General features: G+C 56.2%; 1 protein-coding gene across 1 annotated transcript in view; it reads left to right on the top strand.

The window, feature by feature from the left end:
* The first annotated feature begins 990 nt into the window (after positions 1 to 990).
* Positions 991 to 21,771, top strand: part of parp16 (poly (ADP-ribose) polymerase family, member 16) — a 29,227-nt gene continuing 8,446 nt past the window's right edge. The window contains exons 1-3 of the mRNA XM_041175211.1: positions 991 to 1,330; positions 19,641 to 19,778; positions 21,166 to 21,372. Coding sequence (XP_041031145.1) covers positions 1,037 to 1,330; positions 19,641 to 19,778; positions 21,166 to 21,372 — 639 coding nt within the window. The 5' untranslated portion in view covers positions 991 to 1,036. The remainder of the gene's footprint in view (positions 1,331 to 19,640; positions 19,779 to 21,165; positions 21,373 to 21,771) is intronic.

Here is a 21,771-nt window from a genome sequence, read left to right as displayed (position 1 = left end):
ATACCCATTTCCACTGTTAACAAGAGACATGACCCAGTCACTCTAATGATAAATAAATCAATAACATGAACATGGTAAACATTAACTGAAAAACCGGCCGTTTTGTAAATACGTATAACCTTCAGTGTATTGAAATACGTTGATCTATATTGCACTTTATGCAATGTCAAATTTGAACTATTATGTTATGTACTTAGACAAATCCATGATCACTTTCAACTAGAAGGACAAGGGCAGCAGGTGGATGGGAACACCGCCACCTGGTAGTTCCCTTCCAAGCTGCTCACCATCCTGACTTGGAAATATATCGACGTTCCTTCACTGTTGCTGGGTCGAAATCTTGGAACTTCCCCCCGCTAACAGCACTGTTGGTGTACTTACACCACATGGGCTGTAGCGGTTGAAGAAGGCAGCTCAACACCACCCAAAGGCTATTAGGGATGGACACTAAATGCTGGCCTAGCCAGCGAAGCCCACATCCCTTGAATGAATAAGAACAAATTTTGGAGTAAGAGACCCTATTTTTCAGCCAATGCAAATCCTAAGAGCGTTTGGAAATTAACTCCATTTATGGTTAATTAGATAGTAAAAACAAAATATACAGTACAATTTATAGTTGAGTAGGGGAGAGAGATGGATTAGGGGAAAGGAAACGGAGGCAAGGAAACAATTTTTAATTAAAATTTTTGGATCTACGTTGAGGATAAATATGGAAGGTTGTGCTGATGAGGAATAGTTTACTTAGTGGATTAATGTTTGTTTCAGTAATTATTGTGGGAATAAGTTTGAATTTTGTTTTATTGAAGGAACAGCTTCTGAAGGTTAAAATGAAGGTTTGTCAGTCTTTCTATCAGCAAAACCTATTACTTTGCTGGAGTAATTGGATGAATATTAATAATTAAATGCTTATTGTGCAGTGATGGGTTGTCCTGCTCCTTGTAACCATGGTTACTGACCCGGATCCGGAAGTGTGTGTTAGTTACCGGGGGTGACACCTTCCTGGCCGCTGCCGGCGTCTGAAGCTGAGAGAATTTACATGAGTTTATTTTATTATTCTTTTGTTGAGAGTTTATATTTTGTTTGGAGGGTTTTGTCGGCGGGTCTGTCTCCCCCTCCCCCCGGGGCAGGGATGCAGGGCGAGGCCCCGGCCTGGGCCCCGGCTCCGGGCCTGGGAGAGGCGATGGACCAGAGCCTGAGGCGGGATCTCCTGGCCGCCGACCTCAGGTGCAGCCTCTTCATCTCGGCCCTGCAGAGCTACCGGAGAGACTCGGTGCTCAGGCCCTTCCCAGCCCCGTACTTCAGCGGGGAGAACAAGGACTTCGATGCATTGGTGAGAGGGGCGGGGGGGGGGGGGGGGGGGGGGGCGGTGGTGTAAGGGGGGGGGGGTGTGGGTGTATGGGGGCGGTGTGGGTGTATGGGGGGGGCGGTGGTGTAAGGGGGGGGTGTATGGGGGGGTGTGGGTGTAAGGGGGGGGTGTATGGGGGGGTGTGGGTGTAAGGGGGGGGTGTATGGGGGGGGTGTGGGTGTAAGGGGGGGGTGTATGGGGGGGGTGTGGGTGTAAGGGGGGTGTATGGGGGGGTGTGGGTGTAAGGGGGGGTGTATGGGGGGGTGTGGGTGTAAGGGGGGTGTATGGGAGGGTGTGGGTGTAAGGGGGGGGTGTATGGGGGGGGTGTGGGTGTAAGGGGGGGTGTATGGGGGGGTGTGGGTGTAAGGGGGGGTGTATGGGGGGGTGTGGGTGTAAGGGGGGGTGTATGGGGGGGGTGTGGGTGTATGGGGGGTGTATGGGGGGGGGTGTGGGTGTAAGGGGGGGGGTGTGGGTGTAAGGGGGGGGTGTATGGGGCGGTGTGGGTGTAAGGGAGGGGTGTATGGGGGGCTGTGGGTGTATGGGGGGTGTATGGGGGGCTGTGGGTGTATGGGGGGTGTATGGGGGGCTGTGGGTGTATGGGGGGTGTATGGGGGGGTGTGGGTGTATGGGGGGTGTATGGGGGCGGTGTGGGTGTAAGGGGGGTGTATGGGGGGGTGTGGGTGTAAGGGGGGTGTAAGGGGGGGGTGTGGGTGTAAGGGGGGGGTGTGGGTGTAAGGGGGGGGTGTGGGTGTAAGGGGGGGGGTGTATGGGGCGGTGTGGGTGTAAGGGAGGGGTGTATGGGGGGCTGTGGGTGTATGGGGGGTGTATGGGGGGCTGTGGGTGTATGGGGGGTGTATGGGGGGGTGTGGGTGTATGGGGGGTGTATGGGGGGCTGTGGGTGTATGGGGGGTGTATGGGGGGCTGTGGGTGTATGGGGGGTGTATGGGGGGGTGTGGGTGTATGGGGGGTGTATGGGGGCGGTGTGGGTGTAAGGGGGGTGTATGGGGGGGTGTGGGTGTAAGGGGGGGTGTATGGGGAGGTGTGGGTGTAAGGGGGGTGTATGGGGGGGTGTGGGTGTAAGGGGGGGTGTATGGGGGGGTGTGGGTGTAAGGGGAGGGTGTATGGGGGGGTGTGGGTGTAAGGGGGGGTGTATGGGGGGGTGTGGGTGTAAGGGGGGGGTGTATGGGGGGGTGTGGGGTGTAAGGGGGGGGGTGTATGGGGGGGTGTGGGTGTAAGGGGAGGGTGTATGGGGGGGTGTGGGTGTAAGGGGAGGGTGTATGGGGGGGTGTGGGTGTAAGGGGGGGGTGTATGGGGGCGGTGTGGGTGTAAGGGGGGGGTGTATGGGGGCGGTGTGGGTGTAAGGGGGGGGTGTATGGGGGCGGTGTGGGTGTAAGGGGGGGGTGTATGGGGGCGGTGTGGGTGTAAGGGGGGGGTGTATGGGGTCGGTGTGGGTGTAAGGGGGGGTGTATGGGGGCGGTGTGGGTGTAAGGGGGGTGTATGGGGGCGGTGTGGGTGTAAGGGGGGTGTATGGGGGGGTGTGGGTGTAAGGGGGGGGTGTATGGGGGGGTGTGGGTGTAAGGGGGGGGTGTATGGGGGGGTGTGGGTGTAAGGGGGGGGGTGTATGGGGGGGTGTGGGTGTAAGGGGGGGGGTGTATGGGGGTGTGTGGGTGTAAGGGGGGGGGGTGTATGGGGGTGTGTGGGTGTAAGGGGGGGGTGTATGGGGGTGTGTGGGTGTAAGGGGGGGGTGTAAGGGGGGGGTGGTGTGGGTGTAAGGGGGGGTGTATGGGGGGTGTGGGTGTATGGGGGGGTGTGGGTGTATGGGGGGTGTGGGTGTATGGGGGGGTGTGGGTGTATGGGGGGTGTGGGTGTATGGGGGGTGTGGGTGTATGGGGGGTGTGGGTGTAAGGGGGGCTGTGGGTGTAAGGGGGGTGTGTATGGGGGTTGTGGGTGTAAGGGGGGTGTATAGGGGGTGTGTGGGTGTAAGGGGGGTGTATAGGGGGTGTGTGGGTGTAAGGGGGGTGTGTATGGGGGTTGTGGGTGTAAGGTGGGTGTATAGGGGGTGTGTGGGTGTAAGGGGGGGTGTAAGGGGGGGTGTATGGGGGGTGTGTAGGAGGTGTGTGGGTGTAAGGTGGGGTGTATGGGGGGTGGGTGTATGGTGGGGTGTATGGTGGGGTGTATGGTGGGGTGTATGGTGGGGTGTATGGTGGGGTGTATGGTGGGGTGTATGGGGGGGTGTATGGGGGGGTGTATGGGGGGTGTATGGGGGGTGTATGGGGGGGTGTATAGGGGGGGTGTATAGGGGGTGTATGGGGGGGTTTATAGGGGGTGTATAGGGGGGGTTTATAGGGGGTGTATGGGGGGGTTTATAGGGGGTGTATGGGGGGGTGTATAGGGGGTGTATAGGGGGGTTGTGGGGGGGTGTGGGTGTATGGGGGGTGTATGGGGGGCTGTGGGTGTATGGGGGGTGTATGGGGGGCTGTGGGTGTATGGGGGGCTGTGGGTGTATGGGGGGCTGTGGGTGTATGGGGGGTGTATGGGGGGCTGTGGGTGTATGGGGGGCTGTGGGTGTATGGGGGGCTGTGGGTGTATGGGGGGCTGTGGGTGTATGGGGGGTGTATGGGGGGCTGTGGGTGTATGGGGGGTGTATGGGGGGCTGTGGGTGTATGGGGGGCTGTGGGTGTATGGGGGGTGTATGGGGGGCTGTGGGAGTATGGGGGGCTGTGGGTGTATGGGGGGTGTATGGGGGGCTGTGGGTGTATGGGGGGCTGTGGGTGTATGGGGGGCTGTGGGTGTATGGGGGGCTGTGGGTGTATGGGGGGCTGTGGGTGTATGGGGGGCTGTGGGTGTATGGGGGGCTGTGGGTGTATGGGGGGCTGTGGGTGTATGGGGGGCTGTGGGTGTATGGGGGGCTGTGGGTGTATGGGGGGGTGTGGTGTGTAAGGGGGGGTGTATGGGGGGGTGTGGGTGTAAGGGGGGGTGTATGGGGGGGTGTGGGTGTAAGGGGGGGGTGTATGGGGGGGTGTGGGTGTAAGGGGGGGGGTGTATGGGGGGGTGTGGGTGTAAGGGGAGGGTGTATGGGGGGGTGTGGGTGTAAGGGGGGGGTGTATGGGGGCGGTGTGGGTGTAAGGGGGGGGTGTATGGGGGCGGTGTGGGTGTAAGGGAGGGGTGTATGGGGGCGGTGTGGGTGTAAGGGGGGGGTGTATGGGGTCGGGGGGGGTGTAAGGGGGGGGTGTATGGGGGCGGTGTGGGTGTAAGGGGGGTGTATGGGGGGGGGGTGTATGGGGGGGTGTGGGTGTAAGGGGGGGGTGTATGGGGGGGTGTGGGTGTAAGGGGGGGGTGTATGGGGGGGTGTGGGTGTAAGGGGGGGGTGTATGGGGGGGTGTGGGTGTAAGGGGGTGGTGTATGGGGGGGTGTGGGTGTAAGGGGGGGGTGTATGGGGGGGGTGTATGGGGGTGTGTGGGTGTAAGGGGGGGGTGTATGGGGGTGTGTGGGTGTAAGGGGGGGGTGTAAGGGGGGGGTGTAAGGGGGGGGTGTAAGGGGGGGGTGTAAGGGGGGGTGTAAGGGGGGGGTGGTGTGGGTGTAAGGGGGGGTGTATGGGGGGTGTGGGTGTATGGGGGGGTGTGGGTGTATGGGGGGGTGTGGGTGTATGGGGGGGTGTGGGTGTATGGGGGGGTGTGGGTGTATGGGGGGTGTGGGTGTATGGGGGGTGTGGGTGTATGGGGGGTGTGGGTGTAAGGGGGGTGTATAGTGGGTATGTGGGTGTAAGGGGGGTGTGTATGGGGGTTGTGGGTGTAAGGGGGGTGTATAGGGGGTGTGTGGGTGTAAGGGGGTGTATAGGGGGTGTGTGGGTGTAAGGGGGGTGTGTATGGGGTTGTGGGTGTAAGGGGGGTGTATAGGGGGTGTGTGGGTGTAAGGGGGGGTGTAAGGGGGGGTGTATGGGGGGTGTGTAGGAGGTGTGTGGGTGTAAGGTGGGGTGTATGGGGGGTGGGTGTATGGTGGGGTGTATGGTGGGGTGTATGGTGGGGTGTATGGTGGGGTGTATGGTGGGGTGTATGGTGGGGTGTATGGTGGGGTGTATGGTGGGGTGTATGGTGGGGTGTATGGTGGGGTGTATGGTGGGGTGTATGGTGGGGTGTATGGTGGGGTGTATGGTGGGGTGTATGGTGGGGTGTATGGGGGGGTGTATGGGGGGGTGTATGGGGGGGTGTATGGGGGGGTGTATGGGGGGTGTATAGGGGGTGTATGGGGGGGTGTATAGGGGGTGTATGGGGGGGTTTATAGGGGGTGTATGGGGGGGTTTATAGGGGGTGTATGGGGGGGTTTATAGGGGGTGTATGGGGGGGGTTATAGGGGGTGTATGGGGGGGTTTATAGGGGGTGTATGGGGGGGTGTATAGGGGGGTGTGGGGGGGTGTGGGTGTATGGGGGGTGTATGGGGGGCTGTGGGTGTATGGGGGGTGTATGGGGGGCTGTGGGTGTATGGGGGGTGTATGGGGGGCTGTGGGTGTATGGGGGGCTGTGGGTGTATGGGGGGTGTATGGGGGGCTGTGGGTGTATGGGGGGCTGTGGGTGTATGGGGGGCTGTGGGTGTATGGGGGGCTGTGGGTGTATGGGGGGCTGTGGGTGTATGGGGGGCTGTGGGTGTATGGGGGGTGTATGGGGGGCTGTGGGTGTATGGGGGGTGTATGGGGGGCTGTGGGTGTATGGGGGGTGTATGGGGGGCTGTGGGTGTATGGGGGGCTGTGGGTGTATGGGGGGCTGTGGGTGTATGGGGGGCTGTGGGTGTATGGGGGGCTGTGGGGTGTATGGGGGGCTGTGGGTGTATGGGGGGCTGTGGGTGTATGGGGGGCTGTGGGTGTATGGGGGGCTGTGGGTGTATGGGGGGCTGTGGGTGTATGGGGGGCTGTGGGTGTATGGGGGGCTGTGGGTGTATGGGGGGCTGTGGGTGTATGGGGGGCTGTGGGTGTATGGGGGGCTGTGGGTGTATGGGGGGCTGTGGGTGTATGGGGGGCTGTGGGTGTATGGGGGGCTGTGGGTGTATGGGGGGCTGTGGGTGTATGGGGGGCTGTGGGTGTATGGGGGCTGTGGGTGTATGGGGGGCTGTGGGTGTATGGGGGGCTGTGGGTGTATGGGGGGCTGTGGGTGTATGGGGGGCTGTGGGTGTATGGGGGGCTGTGGGTGTATGGGGGGCTGTGGGTGTATGGGGGGCTGTGGGTGTATGGGGGGCTGTGGGTGTATGGGGGGCTGTGGGTGTATGGGGGGCTGTGGGTGTATGGGGGGCTGTGGGTGTATGGGGGGCTGTGGGTGTATGGGGGGCTGTGGGTGTATGGGGGGCTGTGGGTGTATGGGGGGCTGTGGGTGTATGGGGGGCTGTGGGTGTATGGGGGGCTGTGGGTGTATGGGGGGCTGTGGGTGTATGGGGGGCTGTGGGTGTATGGGGGGCTGTGGGTGTATGGGGGGCTGTGGGTGTATGGGGGGCTGTGGGTGTATGGGGGGCTGTGGGTGTATGGGGGGCTGTGGGTGTATGGGGGGCTGTGGGTGTATGGGGGGTGTATGGGGGGCTGGGGGTGTATGGGGGGTGTATGGGGGGCTGGGGGTGTATGGGGGGCTGGGGGTGTATGGGGGGTGTATGGGGGGTGTATGGGGGGCTGGGGGTGTATGGGGGGTGTATGGGGGGCTGTGGGTGTATGGGGGGTGTATGGGGGGCTGTGGGTGTATGGGGGGTGTATGGGGGGCTGTGGGTGTATGGGGGGTGTATGGGGGGGTGTGGGTGTAAGGGGGGGGTGTATGGGGGGGTGTGGGTGTAAGGGGGGGGTGTATGGGGGGGTGTGGGTGTAAGGGGGGGGTGTATGGGGGGGTGTGGGTGTAAGGGGGGGGTGTATGGGGGGGTGTGGGTGTAAGGGGGGGTGTATGGGGGGGTGTGGGTGTAAGGGGGGGGTGTATGGGGGGGTGTGGGTGTAAGGGGGGGGTGTATGGGGGGGTGTGGGTGTAAGGGGGTGGTGTATGGGGGGGTGTGGGTGTAAGGGGGTGGTGTATGGGGGGGTGTGGGTGTAAGGGGGGGTGTATGGGGGTGTGTGGGTGTAAGGGGGGGGTGTATGGGGGGGGTGTATGGGGGTGTGTGGGTGTAAGGGGGGGTGTATGGGGGTGTGTGGGTGTAAGGGGGGGGTGTAAGGGGGGGGTGTAAGGGGGGGTGTAAGGGGGGGGTGGTGTGGGTGTAAGGGGGGGTGTATGGGGGGTGTGGGTGTATGGGGGGGTGTGGGTGTATGGGGGGGTGTGGGTGTATGGGGGGGTGTGGGTGTATGGGGGGGTGTGGGTGTATGGGGGGGGTGGGTGTATGGGGGGTGTGGGTGTATGGGGGGTGTGGGTGTATGGGGGGTGTGGGTGTATGGGGGGTGTGGGTGTATGGGGGGTGTGGGTGTAAGGGGGGCTGTGGGTGTAAGGGGGGTGTATAGTGGGTATGTGGGTGTAAGGGGGGTGTGTATGGGGGTTGTGGGTGTAAGGGGGGTGTATAGGGGGTGTGTGGGTGTAAGGGGGGTGTATAGGGGGTGTGTGGGTGTAAGGGGGGTGTGTATGGGGGTTGTGGGTGTAAGGGGGGTGTATAGGGGGTGTGTGGGTGTAAGGGGGGGTGTAAGGGGGGGTGTATGGGGGGTGTGTAGGAGGTGTGTGGGTGTAAGGTGGGGTGTATGGGGGGTGGGTGTATGGTGGGGTGTATGGTGGGGTGTATGGTGGGGTGTATGGTGGGGTGTATGGTGGGGTGTATGGTGGGGTGTATGGTGGGGTGTATGGTGGGGTGTATGGTGGGGTGTATGGGGGGGTGTATGGGGGGGTGTATGGGGGGGTGTATGGGGGGTGTATGGGGGGGTGTATAGGGGGTGTATGGGGGGGTTTATAGGGGGTGTATGGGGGGGTTTATAGGGGGTGTATGGGGGGGTTTATAGGGGGTGTATGGGGGGGGTTATAGGGGGTGTATGGGGGGGTTTATAGGGGGTGTATGGGGGGGTGTATAGGGGGGTGTATAGGGGGGGTGTGGGGGGGTGTGGGTGTATGGGGGGTGTATGGGGGGCTGTGGGTGTATGGGGGGTGTATGGGGGGCTGTGGGTGTATGGGGGGCTGTGGGTGTATGGGGGGCTGTGGGTGTATGGGGGGTGTATGGGGGGCTGTGGGTGTATGGGGGGTGTATGGGGGGCTGTGGGTGTATGGGGGGTGTATGGGGGGCTGTGGGTGTATGGGGGGCTGTGGGTGTATGGGGGGCTGTGGGTGTATGGGGGGCTGTGGGTGTATGGGGGGCTGTGGGTGTATGGGGGGCTGTGGGTGTATGGGGGGCTGTGGGTGTATGGGGGGCTGTGGGTGTATGGGGGGCTGTGGGTGTATGGGGGGCTGTGGGTGTATGGGGGGCTGTGGGTGTATGGGGGGCTGTGGGTGTATCGGGGGGCTGTGGGTGTATGGGGGGCTGTGGGTGTATGGGGGGCTGTGGTGTATGGGGGGCTGTGGGTGTATGGGGGGCTGTGGGTGTATGGGGGGCTGTGGTGTATGGGGGGCTGTGGGTGTATGGGGGCTGTGGGTGTATGGGGGCTGTGGGTGTATGGGGGGGCTGTGGGTGTATGGGGGGCTGTGGGTGTATGGGGGCTGTGGGTGTATGGGGGCTGTGGGTGTATGGGGGGCTGTGGGTGTATGGGGGGCTGTGGGTGTATGGGGGCTGTGGGTGTATGGGGGGCTGTGGGTGTATGGGGGGCTGTGGGTGTATGGGGGGCTGGGGTGTATGGGGGGCTGTGGGTGTATGGGGGGCTGTGGGTGTATGGGGGGCTGTGGGTGTATGGGGGGCTGTGGGTGTATGGGGGGCTGTGGGTGTATGGGGGGCTGTGGGTGTATGGGGGGCTGTGGGTGTATGGGGGGCTGTGGGTGTATGGGGGGCTGTGGGTGTATGGGGGGCTGTGGGTGTATGGGGGGCTGTGGGTGTATGGGGGGCTGTGGGTGTATGGGGGGCTGTGGGTGTATGGGGGGCTGTGGGTGTATGGGGGGCTGTGGGTGTATGGGGGGCTGTGGGTGTATGGGGGGCTGTGGGTGTATGGGGGGCTGTGGGTGTATGGGGGGCTGTGGGTGTATGGGGGGCTGTGGGTGTATGGGGGGCTGTGGGTGTATGGGGGGCTGTGGGTGTATGGGGGGCTGTGGGTGTATGGGGGGCTGTGGGTGTATGGGGGGCTGTGGGTGTATGGGGGGCTGTGGGTGTATGGGGGGCTGTGGGTGTATGGGGGGCTGTGGGTGTATGGGGGGCTGTGGGTGTATGGGGGCTGTGGGTGTATGGGGGGCTGTGGGTGTATGGGGGGCTGTGGGTGTATGGGGGGCTGTGGGTGTATGGGGGGCTGTGGGTGTATGGGGGGCTGTGGGTGTATGGGGGGCTGTGGGTGTATGGGGGCTGTGGGTGTATGGGGGGCTGTGGGTGTATGGGGGGCTGTGGGTGTATGGGGGGCTGTGGGTGTATGGGGGGCTGTGGGTGTATGGGGGGCTGTGGGTGTATGGGGGGCTGTGGGTGTATGGGGGGCTGTGGGTGTATGGGGGGCTGTGGGTGTATGGGGGGCTGTGGGTGTATGGGGGGCTGTGGGTGTATGGGGGGCTGTGGGTGTATGGGGGGCTGTGGGTGTATGGGGGGCTGTGGGTGTATGGGGGGCTGTGGGTGTATGGGGGGCTGTGGGTGTATGGGGGGCTGTGGGTGTATGGGGGGCTGTGGGTGTATGGGGGGCTGTGGGTGTGATTTGGGGGGCTGTGGGTGTATGGGGGGCTGTGGGTGTATGGGGGCTGTGGTGTATGGGGGGCTGTGGGTGTATGGGGGGCTGTGGGTGTATGGGGGCTGTGGGTGTATGGGGGGCTGGGGGTGTATGGGGGGCTGGGGGTGTATGGGGGGCTGGGGGTGTATGGGGGGCTGGGGGTGTATGGGGGGCTGGGGGTGTATGGGGGGCTGGGGGTGTATGGGGGGCTGGGGGTGTATGGGGGGCTGGGGGTGTATGGGGGGCTGGGGGTGTATGGGGGGCTGGGGGTGTATGGGGGGCTGGGGGTGTATGGGGGGCTGGGGGTGTATGGGGGGCTGGGGTGTATGGGGGTGGGGGTGTATGGGGGCTGGGGTGTATGGGGGTGGGGGTGTATGGGGGGCTGATGGGTGTATGGGGGGCTGTGGGTGTATGGGGGGCTGTGGGTGTATGGGGGGCTGTGGGTGTATGGGGGGCTGTGGGTGTATGGGGGCTGTGGGTGTATGGGGGGCTGTGGGTGTGGGGGGCTGGGGGTGTATGGGGGGCATGGGGGTGTATGGGGGGTGTATGGGGGGCTGGGGGTGTATGGGGGGTGTATGGGGGGCTGTGGGTGTATGGGGGGTGTATGGGGGGCTGTGGGTGTATGGGGGGTGTATGGGGGGCTGTGGGTGTATGGGGGTGTATGGGGGGCTGTGGGTGTATGGGGGGTGTATGGGGGCTGTGGGTGTATGGGGGGTGTATGGGGGGCTGTGGGTGTATGGGGGGTGTATGGGGGGCTGTGGGTGTATGGGGGGTGTATGGGGGGCTGTGGGTGTATGGGGGGTGTATGGGGGGCTGTGGGTGTATGGGGGGTGTATGGGGGGCTGTGGGTGTATGGGGGGTGTATGGGGGGCTGTGGGTGTATGGGGGGTGTATGGGGGGCTGTGGGTGTATGGGGGGTGTATGGGGGGCTGTGGGTGTAATGGGGGTGTATGGGGGGCTGTGGGTGTATGGGGGGTGTATGGGGGGCTGTGGGTGTATGGGGGGTGTATGGGGGGCTGTGGGTGTATGGGGGGCTGTGGGTGTATGGGGGGCTGTGGGTGTATGGGGGGCTGTGGGTGTATGGGGGGCTGTGGGTGTATGGGGGGCTGTGGGTGTATGGGGGGCTGTGGGTGTATGGGGGGTGTATGGGGGGCTGTGGGTGTATGGGGGGTGTATGGGGGGCTGTGGGTGTATGGGGGGTGTATGGGGGGCTGTGGGTGTATGGGGGGTGTATGGGGGGCTGTGGGTGTATGGGGGGTGTATGGGGGGCTGTGGGTGTATAGGGGGTGTATGGGGGGCTGTGGGTGTATAGGGGGTGTATGGGGGGCTGTGGGTGTAAGGGGGGTGTATGGGGGGTGTATGGGGGGGGTGGTGGGTGCATGGGGTTTGGGCGGGGGTGTGGGTGCATGGGGTTTGGGCGGGGGTGTGGGTGCATGGGGTTTGGGCGGGGGTGCATGGGGTTTGGGCGGGGGTGCAGGGGGTTTGGGCGGGGGTGCATGGGGTTTGGGCGGGGGTGCAAGGGGTTTGGGCGGGGGTGCATGGGGTTTGGGCGGTGCTGCATGGGGTTTGGGCGGTGCTGCATGGGGTTTGGGCGGTGCTGCATGGGGTTTGGGCGGTGCTGCATGGGGTTTGGGCGGGGGTGCACGGGGTTTGGGCGGGGGTGCACGGGGTTTGGGCGGGGGTGCACGGGGTTTGGGCGGGGGTGCACGGGGTTTGGGCGGGGGTGCACGGGGTTTGGGCGGGCGTGCACGGGGTTTGGGCGGGGGTGCACGGGGTTTGGGCGGGGGTGCTCGGGGTTTGGGCGGGGGTGCACGGGGTTTGGGCGGGGGGGGTGCACGGGGTTCGGGCGGGGGTGCACGGGGTTCGGGCGGGGGTGCACGGGGTTCGGGCGGGGGTGGGGGTCTATGGGGTTCGGGCGGGGGCGGTGGTCTATGGGGTTTGGGCGGGGGTGTATGGGGTTTGGGCGGGGGTGTATGGGGTTTGGGCGGGGGTGTATGGGGTTTGGGCGGGGGTGTGGGTGTATGGGGTTTGGGCGGGGGTGTATGAGGTTTGGGCGGGGGTGTATGAGGTTTGGGCGGGGGTGTATGAGGTTTGGGCGGGGGTGTATGAGGTTTGGGCGGGGGTGTATGAGGTTTGGGCGGGGGTGTGGGTGCATGGGGTTTGGGCGGGGGTGTGGGTGCATGGGGTTTGGGCGGGGGTGTGGGTGCATGGGGTTTGGGCGGGGGTGTGGGTGCATGGGGTTTGGGCGGGGGTGTGGGTGCATGGGGTTTGGGCGGGGGTGTGGGTGCATGGGGTTTGGGCGGGGGTGTGGGTGCATGGGGTTTGGGCGGGGGTGTGGGTGCATGGGGTTTGGGCGGGGGTGTGGGTGCATGGGGTTTGGGCGGGGGTGTGGGTGCATGGGGTTTGGGCGGGGGTGTGGGTGCATGGGGTTTGGGCGGGGGTGTGGGTGCATGGGGTTTGGGCGGGGGTGTGGGTGCATGGGGTTTGGGCGGGGGTGTGGGTGCATGGGGTTTGGGCGGGGGTGTGGGTGCATGGGGTTTGGGCGGGGGTGTGGGTGCATGGGGTTCGGGCGGGGGTGCATGGGGTTCGGGCGGGGGTGTATGGGGTTCGGGCGGGGGTGTATGGGGTTCGGGCGGGGGTGTATGGGGTTCGGGCGGGGGTGTATGGGGTTCGGGCGGGGGTGTATGGGGTTTGGGCGGGGGCGTGGGTGTATGGGGTTTGGGCGGGGGCGTGGGTGTATGGGGTTTGGGCGGGGGCGTGGGTGTATGGGGTTTGGGCGGGGGTGTATGAGGTTTGGGCGGGGGTGTCTGAGGTTTGGGCGGGGATGTATGGGGTTTGGGCGGGGATGTATGGGGTTTGGGCGGGGGTGCATGGGGTTTGGGCGGGGGTGTGGGTGCATGGGGTTTGGGCGGGGGTGTGGGTGCATGGGGTTTGGGCGGGGGTGTGGGTGCATGGGGTTTGGGAGGGGGTGTGGGTGCATGGGGTTTGGGCGGGGGTGTGGGTGCATGGGGTTTGGGCGGGGGTGTGGGTGCATGGGGTTTGGGCGGGGGTGTGGGTGCATGGGGTTTGGGCGGGGGTGTGGGTGCATGGGGTTTGGGCGGGGGTGTGGGTGCATGGGGTTTGGGCGGGGGTGTGGGTGCATGGGGTTTGGGCGGGGGTGTGGGTGCATGGGGTTTGGGCGGGGGTGTGGGTGCATGGGGTTTGGGCGGGGGTGTGGGTGCATGGGGTTTGGGCGGGGGTGTATGGGGTTTGGGCGGGGGTGTATGGGGTTTGGGCGGGGGTGTATGGGGTTTGGGCGGGGGTGTGGGTGCATGGGGTTTGGGCGGGGGTGTGGGTGCATGGGGTTTGGGCGGGGGTGTGGGTGCATGGGGTTTGGGCGGGGGTGTGGGTGCATGGGGTTTGGGCGGGGGTGTGGGTGCATGGGGTTTGGGCGGGGGTGTGGGTGCATGGGGTTTGGGCGGGGGTGTGGGTGCATGGGGTTTGGGCGGGGGTGTGGGTGCATGGGGTTTGGGCGGGGGTGTGGGTGCATGGGGTTTGGGCGGGGGTGTGGGTGCATGGGGTTTGGGCGGGGGTGTGGGTGCATGGGGTTTGGGCGGGGGTGTGGGTGCATGGGGTTTGGGCGGGGGTGTGGGTGCATGGGGTTTGGGCGGGGGTGTGGGTGCATGGGGTTTGGGCGGGGGTGTGGGTGCATGGGGTTTGGGCGGGGGTGTGGGTGCATGGGGTTTGGGCGGGGGTGTGGGTGCATGGGGTTCGGGCCGGGGTGTGGGTGCATGGGGTTCGGGCCGGGGTGTGGGTGCATGGGGTTCGGGCCGGGGTGTGGGTGTATGGGGTGGTGCGGGTGGAGGTTTGGGCGTATTGGGCTGGGTAGGGTGGTATAATGAGGGTAGGTGGGTGGCTGGCTGGGGGTGTGTGGGAGATGGGACTGTAGGGGGACACAGGCTTCTCAATTCCAGAGTAAAAGTGTGGCTCTGGTGTGCTGTCTGTTCTCCATCTTAGCTTGAGTTTGTCCAAATGTCATTTAGGATGATTCTTGAACAAAGAAGAAAAAAATCCTGGGGAAGGGAGGGAGGGTGACTTTCAGTTTGACCAGGAAATCTTCTCAAAGATGCCAAGACAATTGAGGTGATGGGGAAGTCAATCAAACAAAATATTCTTACAAAAGGGAATTAGATAAGTACTTGAAGGGGAGAAAAATTGCAGGGCTATGGAGAAAGGACAGGGGTGTGCAACAGGATGGATTGTCTTACAGAGAGCTGGTGTGGACCTGATGGTTCAAAGCCTCTCTTCCCGTAGCCATTCTGAGATTTGGTTCTATAAATTGAATTATGAGAGGATAGTCAAGGGGGTACAGGTAAAAATGAGTGTAAGGTCAGAGTGATCAACTCCTGATAGACTTCCAGGTAGTTTAGTGGAGGCAAAGCTTTCTAAGAAACAGTTTTGGATCAGGAGTTCGGGTTGTGGCACAGCCTCACTGACACGTTTCAGTAGACATGTTATTGTCATGCTTTGCTGATTGGTTGACAGATGACCTGTAATCGAAGACCACAGCATAAGGATTTTTTAAACATCGCTTTTCATATTCACTGCCATCATGTCTCAAGATGTATATAGAACAGTATGTTACTTCTCAAAGGGATGGGAATCAGTATTTTTTTTAATGAAAACAACACTAACTCAGAAACTGAACATCCTTAATTTATAGAATACAAGAGCAGGAAGGTTATGATGAATTTATATAAGGCACTGGTTAGACCTCAGCTGGAGTATTATGTACAGTTCTAGGTGCCACACTATAGGAACGATGTGAACGCATTGGAGAGAGTGCAAAAGTTTATAAGACTGGTTCCAGGGATGAGACACTTCAGTTCTGAGGAAAGACTGGAAAAGTTGGGACTGTTTTTCTTGGAGAGGAGAAGGCTAAGAGGAGACTTGATAGAAGTTTTCAAAATCATGGGTCTGGACAGAGTGGATAGGGAGAAACTGTTCCTGCTCCTAAATGGATTGAGAACCAGAAGGCATGGTTTTGAAGTGTTTTGCAAAAGAAGCAAATGTTAGGTGAGGAAAAACTTTTTCAGGCTTTGAGTAGTTAGGGTTTGGAATGCACTGCCTGGAAGTGTGGTGGAGGCAGGTTCAATTGATGCACTCGAGGGTATTTTATTCTGCAGGGTTACGGGGAAAAGGCAGGAGATTGGCACTAAGTTAAAGTGCTCAGAGAATCAGTGCAGACACGATGGGCCAAATGGCCTCCTACACCATAACAATTCTATGATTGTGTGATAATCAAAGACCCGTTTTGTCTAATGTTAGGGCAAGTAATAAGTTGACTAAAACAAAAACAAAATTACCTGGAAAAACTCAGCAGGTCTGGCAGAATCGGCGGAGAAGAAAAGAGTTGACCTTTTGAGTCCTCATGACCCTTCAACAGAACTGAGTGAATATTAGAAGAGGGGTGAAATATAAGCTGGTTTAAGTGTGGTGGGGGGGGTGGTGGGGTGGAGAGGGAGAGAAGTTGGGGGGCGGTGTGGTTGTAGGGACAAGCAAGCAGTGATAGGAGCAGATAATCAAAAGATGTCACAGACAAAGGAACAAAGAAGTGTTGAAGGTGGTGATATTATCTAAACGAATGTGCTAATTAAGAATGGATGGTAGGGCACTCAAGGTACAGCTCTAGTGGGGGGGGGGGCGGTCTCTGTAAGACAATCCATCCTGTTGCACACCCCTGTCCTTTCTCCATAGCCCTGCAATTTTTCTCCCCTTCAAGTACTTATCTAATTCCCTTTTGGCATACAAGATTTAAAAATAATGGAAATAGGTGGGAAAAAAAAAATCTATATAAATTATTGGAAAAAACTCCAGCATGATGCCACCACCAAACATATCCCCCCCCCCCCCCCCCCCCCCCCCCCCCCCCCCCCCCCACTCCGGCGGCATTCCGTAGGGGTCGTTTCCCTCCGGCACACCCTGGTTTACTCCTCCATCACCCCCTACTCCTCAACCCCTACCTATGGCACCTCCCCATGCCCATGCAAAAGATGCAACACCTGCCCCTTCACTTCATCTCTCCTCACCGTCCAAGGGCCCAAACACTCCTTTCAAGTGAAGCAGCATTTCACTTGCATTTCCCCAACTTAGTCTACTGTATTTGTTGCTCCCAATGCGGTCTCCTCTACATTGGAGAGACCAAACGTAAACTGGGCGACCGCTTTGCAGAACACCTGCGGTCTGCCTGCAAGAATGACCCAAACCTCCCTGTCGCTTGCCATTTCAACACTCCACCCTGCTCTCTTGCCTACATGTCTGTCCTTAGCTTGCTGCATTGTTCCACTGAAGCCCAACAGAAACTGGAGGAACAACACCTCATCTTCCGACTAGGCACTTTACAGCCTTCCGGACTGAATATTGATTTCAGCAACTTTAGATCTTGAACTCCCTCCTCCATCCCCACCCCCTTTCTGTTTCTTCCCCCTTCCTTTTGTTTTTTCCAATAATTTATATAGATTTTTCTTTTCCTACCTATTTCCATTATTTTTAAATCTTGTATGCCCTGCTAATCTTTCCACTCCACCCCCACTAGAGCTGTACCCTGAGTGCCCTGCAATCCATTCTTAATTAGCGCATTCGTTTAGATAATACCACCACCTTCAACGCCTCTGTGCTCTTTTGTTCCTTTGTCTGTGACATCTTTTGATTATCTGCTCCTATCACTGCTTGCTTGTCTCTACAACCACACCACCCCCCCACCTTAAACCAGCTTATATTTCACACCTCTTCTAATATTCACTCAGTTCTGTTGAAGGGTCATGAGGACTTGAAACGTCAACTCTTCTCCACCGATGCTGCCAGACCTGCTGAGTTTTTCCAGGTAATTCTGTTTTTGTTTTGGATTTCCAGCATCCGCAGTTTTTTGTTTTTATCTAATAAGTTGACTACTTCCTTAATTTTGAGTTGTAACGTTTTCAGCACTGTATTTTATTGCTTCATGTTTTGGTTAAGTACTGTTTTTTATGAAAAATGCCACATTGCTTGTAGATCCCTCATTATAAATGCACGTTGTTGTAGAAAACATGTAATCATAGTGCCAGGCAATTTACATGAGAATATATGAAATAGGAACAGGAGTAGGCCATTCGACCCCTCGAGCCTGCTCCGCCATCCAATAAGATCATGACTGATCTGCTTGTGTATCGAATTCCACATTCCCATTGACCCCCAAGAACCTTTGATTTCCTTGCCTAACAAGAATCTTATCTACCTCTGCCTTAAAAATATTCAGTGACCCCGCCTCCACTGCCTTTGAAGGCAGAGAGTTCCAAAGTCGCACAACCCTCGAGAGAAAAAAAATTCGCTCACCTTTATCTCTAAAGGGTGATCCTTAATTTTAAAACCGTACCCCCTAGTTCTGGACTCACTCCCGCAGAGGAAACATCCTTTCCACATCTGCCTTGTCAATTAAGTCACCCCTCACTCTTCTAAACTTCAGTAGAAACAAGCCCAGTCTCTAACCTTTCCTTATAAGACAACCCACTCATTCCAGGTATCAATCTAGTAAACCTCCTCTGAGTCACTTACAGTGCATTTACATCCTTCCTTAAATAAGGAGACCAAAACATTCAAAGTATGTCAGAATGTCACAAGAAAAGGGCAGAGCTTACATTATTGAAAGGGAAAGTTAAGACAAATGTCAGGAAGAACTTTACATGTACAGCGATGAACACTAGGAATGGCCACCTGGCCATCAAAGTAAGATAGAGGAATTGTAAACTTTCAACTCATCCAAGAGTAAGTTAGATGACATAATAACAAGAAAGTAGATTTATTTTTTTACTCTGAACAGATTTCCTTTTGACTCATTCATGGAATGTGGGTTTCACTCTCAAGGCCACCATTTATCATCACACCTGAGAAGCTGGTGTTGAACTATTTTCTAGAACCGCTGCATATTGTTATAATGCTTTTGATACAGCTGAGTTCCTTGTGCAGCCGCTTCCAAGGGCAGTTAAGAGCCAGCCATGTGACTACGGCATCACATATTGGCCAGAGTAGATCAAGATGGCATATTTCCTTCCATAAAGGGCATTACTGAACTAGTGGCTTTTTTTGTGACAACCTGTCACAGCTTTTTATTCCAGATTTTTTTTTAAATCAACTGAATTTAAGTTCCCCAATTGCCAGAGTGGGATTTGTGTCTACCAACTTATTGGTACAGTGACATAACCAGTATGCTACTGTACTTCATTTATCGGGCCAAGCGAGTGCCCTCCTCCTTTATATCTGTTTTGTGTTGTTCTACAGTCCAAAGTGATTCAGTGTTGGTGGGTTTGGTCAGTAGGTGGTGGCATTGGTGGATAGTGCTCATGTACATGACAGTGATGACATGATTGCACTGAAAAGCAGATTCTGATAATTATATCACACAGTCTCGGTCATGTAGAATTGATATTGTACACTATGGTAAGTAGTGATAAGCAGATGGCAGAGATCATATATCAGATATTTTTGTACCCTATCCAAAGCAAGAAAAAACCTGCCATCATATATTTTAGTACCCCTGGCAGTACTGTACACCCTCAGGCTGATGCATAGTGCAGTACTGGATTTTGTGCTCAAGTCTCTGAAGCAAGCCTTGAACCCTCAACTTTCTGACAGGTGAATGTGCACTGCCCTTGAGCCACAGCTGACAGTGTGCAAAGATTGGGAGTGAGGTGCAGAGCAATTATGGTAGTCATTTTACTGCTATACTACATAGTTGAGCTTGGAGTTTTTGTTGCGTTGTGCTGGTTTTTTTGTGCAATACACTGGAAATCGGAATAATCAGTACAAAGGATTGCAAGTAATTTTGAGGGCAAATTGCAGTCAGCGCACTCGAGTTTTTGGAATCTTCTGCACTCATTTAAAAAGCATTGTGTTAGAAGCTTGCCACAAGTCTGACCGCACACCCAGTGTGAATTCCATTGGTGGAAAGGGTTTCCGCCACTTCACTCATTTGCAAGCCTTCAAACAGGTGCAAAAAATTAAACCGGTTCTTTTAGACACAAAGACGCTAAGCTTTCAAATATATTTTTAAAATTTACTAGGAATCTGACTATTGTACCCAAATATAATTAGCAAATGGTCTTGCATATTTATAAAAGTAATTTTCAGTAATTTAAAATCAATTACTCACGCATGGTGAATTTACATTGTGATTAAAAATACTTTTTTTGTGTGAAATCCATTTTCAGCTCTATTAATCAAACTGAACTAAATTACCATGTTTAAATACATTAAGGAATATATTTTTAAAACAATTTAATTTAAATGATGCCTGTTGATGGTGATTCAATGCAGATTTTGTCTTTGGCGATATGCAAATGGTGGGAAAGGGGAAATATTACTTTTTGAAACAGGTGCAATTTTGGGTCCGTTTTTGCACCAGAACTGTTGATTCAACCAAAGTGGGAAACTCCACATCTTGATCTTTAAATTTTAAGTTAAAGCTCTGTGCAGAATATTATATGGCATGTTCTTGGACTGACAGATTGTGTCTCCCTACAGCTTGCTGATGCGCAGAACCTGCCAGACTTAAAACAGCTTCTACACTCTGGAATAATCCCGCACAAAAGAACTCTCGAACTTCTCAGCTGGGCCTGTTTGTCAAAAAACCTAACCATTAAAAGTTTGGGAAAGAAAGGGGTAAGAACCTTTCTGAATGTTTATAGAAAATTTTCAACCAACGATTAGGTAGTATTGAAATTTCCTCCAGTTGAGACTGCCTGTAAGCATGGGTATAATTTCAATTGTTTGCCTCCGAGCTGCACACCAACCTGACTTGGAAATATGTCGCCGTCCCCTCGTTGTTTCTGGGTCAAAGTCCTGGAACTCCCTATCTTAACAACCCTGTGGGTGTTCCTTCACCACACAAACAGCAACGGTTCAAAAAGGCAGTTCACCACCACCTTCTCAAGGGCAGTTAGGAATGGACAACAAATATTGGCCTTGCTAGCTATGCCCATGTTCCATGAATGAATAAAAGGCTATATTGGACAGCAAACAAAATTTATTGCAGCAGGAATCACAGGATAATTTTGTCAGCATGTAATGCCTTATTCTCTAACGTCTAAAGTGCATAAGCTTCATGTCACTAAAACATGTCAGTAGAAGCGCTGTGTCATAAGAACCATACATATATCAGTTGCAGTGCACACTGTGCATAATATGCTGTCCAGAGATGTAGATGAGGGAGTTAACAAATGTACTGATATGGATGTAGCCAACTGTGCAACTGTGACTTGTTGCAGAATTACTTTTCGTTTTGAACTCATAGAATAGAGCTGAGATATTTCGGTCATCGCTTTTAAGTGTTTTAATTTTCTGTTAATTTTTAACTAGAACTTGAGATGCTGCTGCTGGTAATTTGCCATGTCAAAAGGGTTTTCACTTAATGTACTGGATTGATGGTCTTAATGGTTGCTGCAGTTGGGGGTTACTCTGTGCTCGCTCTATTTATTCAACAGAATAAAAGAGTTAGAAAAGGCATAGAAGTAGAAAAAAGCTCTTTTACATCAAAGATGACGCACCTTCATTTTGCTGTTTTTCACTGTTTTGCTGATACAGGTGAATGCATTGACACATTAAGGCAGGGAACTTTGGGTTACTTGCAATGCAAATTTTGGTGGCCAGTCAGATGGAAGAACAACCTTGTTAACTAGTGGTCTTGTTTGAGTATGGTCTGTTTTTACCTTTGTTGAGGCGTGGGGATTTGACAGAAGTTGGGGTTTATGACATTTATGTCTGGGTCGTGTAGGCTTCTAGGAAAAGATGTTGTACCAGAGTTCAAGCTAGTGTTTGTATATTATCCATTATCTCCCTGCACCATATTACTAATCATTCAATACAGGTTGGCATTGATAAGAAACCTACCTACTTATGGTGGTGGATTGTGTGGAGAGAATCTGAAGGAGTGAATAAAATGTTACTTTTCTCACCCCACTCCCCTACCCCACCACCAAAAATAAAAGACTTCAGTTATCAGATTTTTTTGCAGTTGTAATTTTTACAGGAGATCTTGTTTGTGTTCTAGTATGAAGAAATCCAGGAACTCACTGGGTTCACAACACCCACTGCTGCTACACCGGACTTCCTGTTTGAGATTGTTTATTGTGATCAGATGAATGCCAAGTTCGAGGAAACCAAAGGCGACCGAGATCTCATCTATGCATTTCATGGGAGCCGACTTGAGAATTTCTATTCTATAATTCATTGTGGTTTACAGTGTCATCTAAACAAGGTCAGGAATTCCATTGTTTTCTCATATGGGCTAACTTGGTTGCAGTCATTAGTTTATTTAAAGGATAATTCCATCATAATAGGCTCTCCAAGCTCTTAAACATCATTGATTTTAAACAGCAAACCTCATTTTATAACAAAAAACAATTCGGGTAGGCTTAAACAGCTATTTTAGCATTGCTGTAGACTGACAGTCCTACTTGAGTATTCCCTGATGCCATCCTCATTCTTCTCTGCTCCACCCTGGAGTACTCCTAGGTTGGGACTGTTCTCCTTGGAGAGGAGAAGGCTAAGAGGAGATTTGATAAAGGTGTTGAAAACCATGAGGGGGCTAGATAGAGAAACTGTTCCCACTTGTAAAAGGAACGAGAATGAGAGGGCACAGATTTAAATGATTTGC

This window comes from Carcharodon carcharias, chromosome 26 (genome assembly GCF_017639515.1).
Source record: "Carcharodon carcharias isolate sCarCar2 chromosome 26, sCarCar2.pri, whole genome shotgun sequence".
Classification (NCBI taxonomy): Eukaryota; Metazoa; Chordata; class Chondrichthyes; order Lamniformes; family Lamnidae; genus Carcharodon; species Carcharodon carcharias.
The sequence above is the reverse complement of the archived record's forward strand: the minus strand, read 5'-3'. Positions and strand labels throughout refer to the sequence as shown.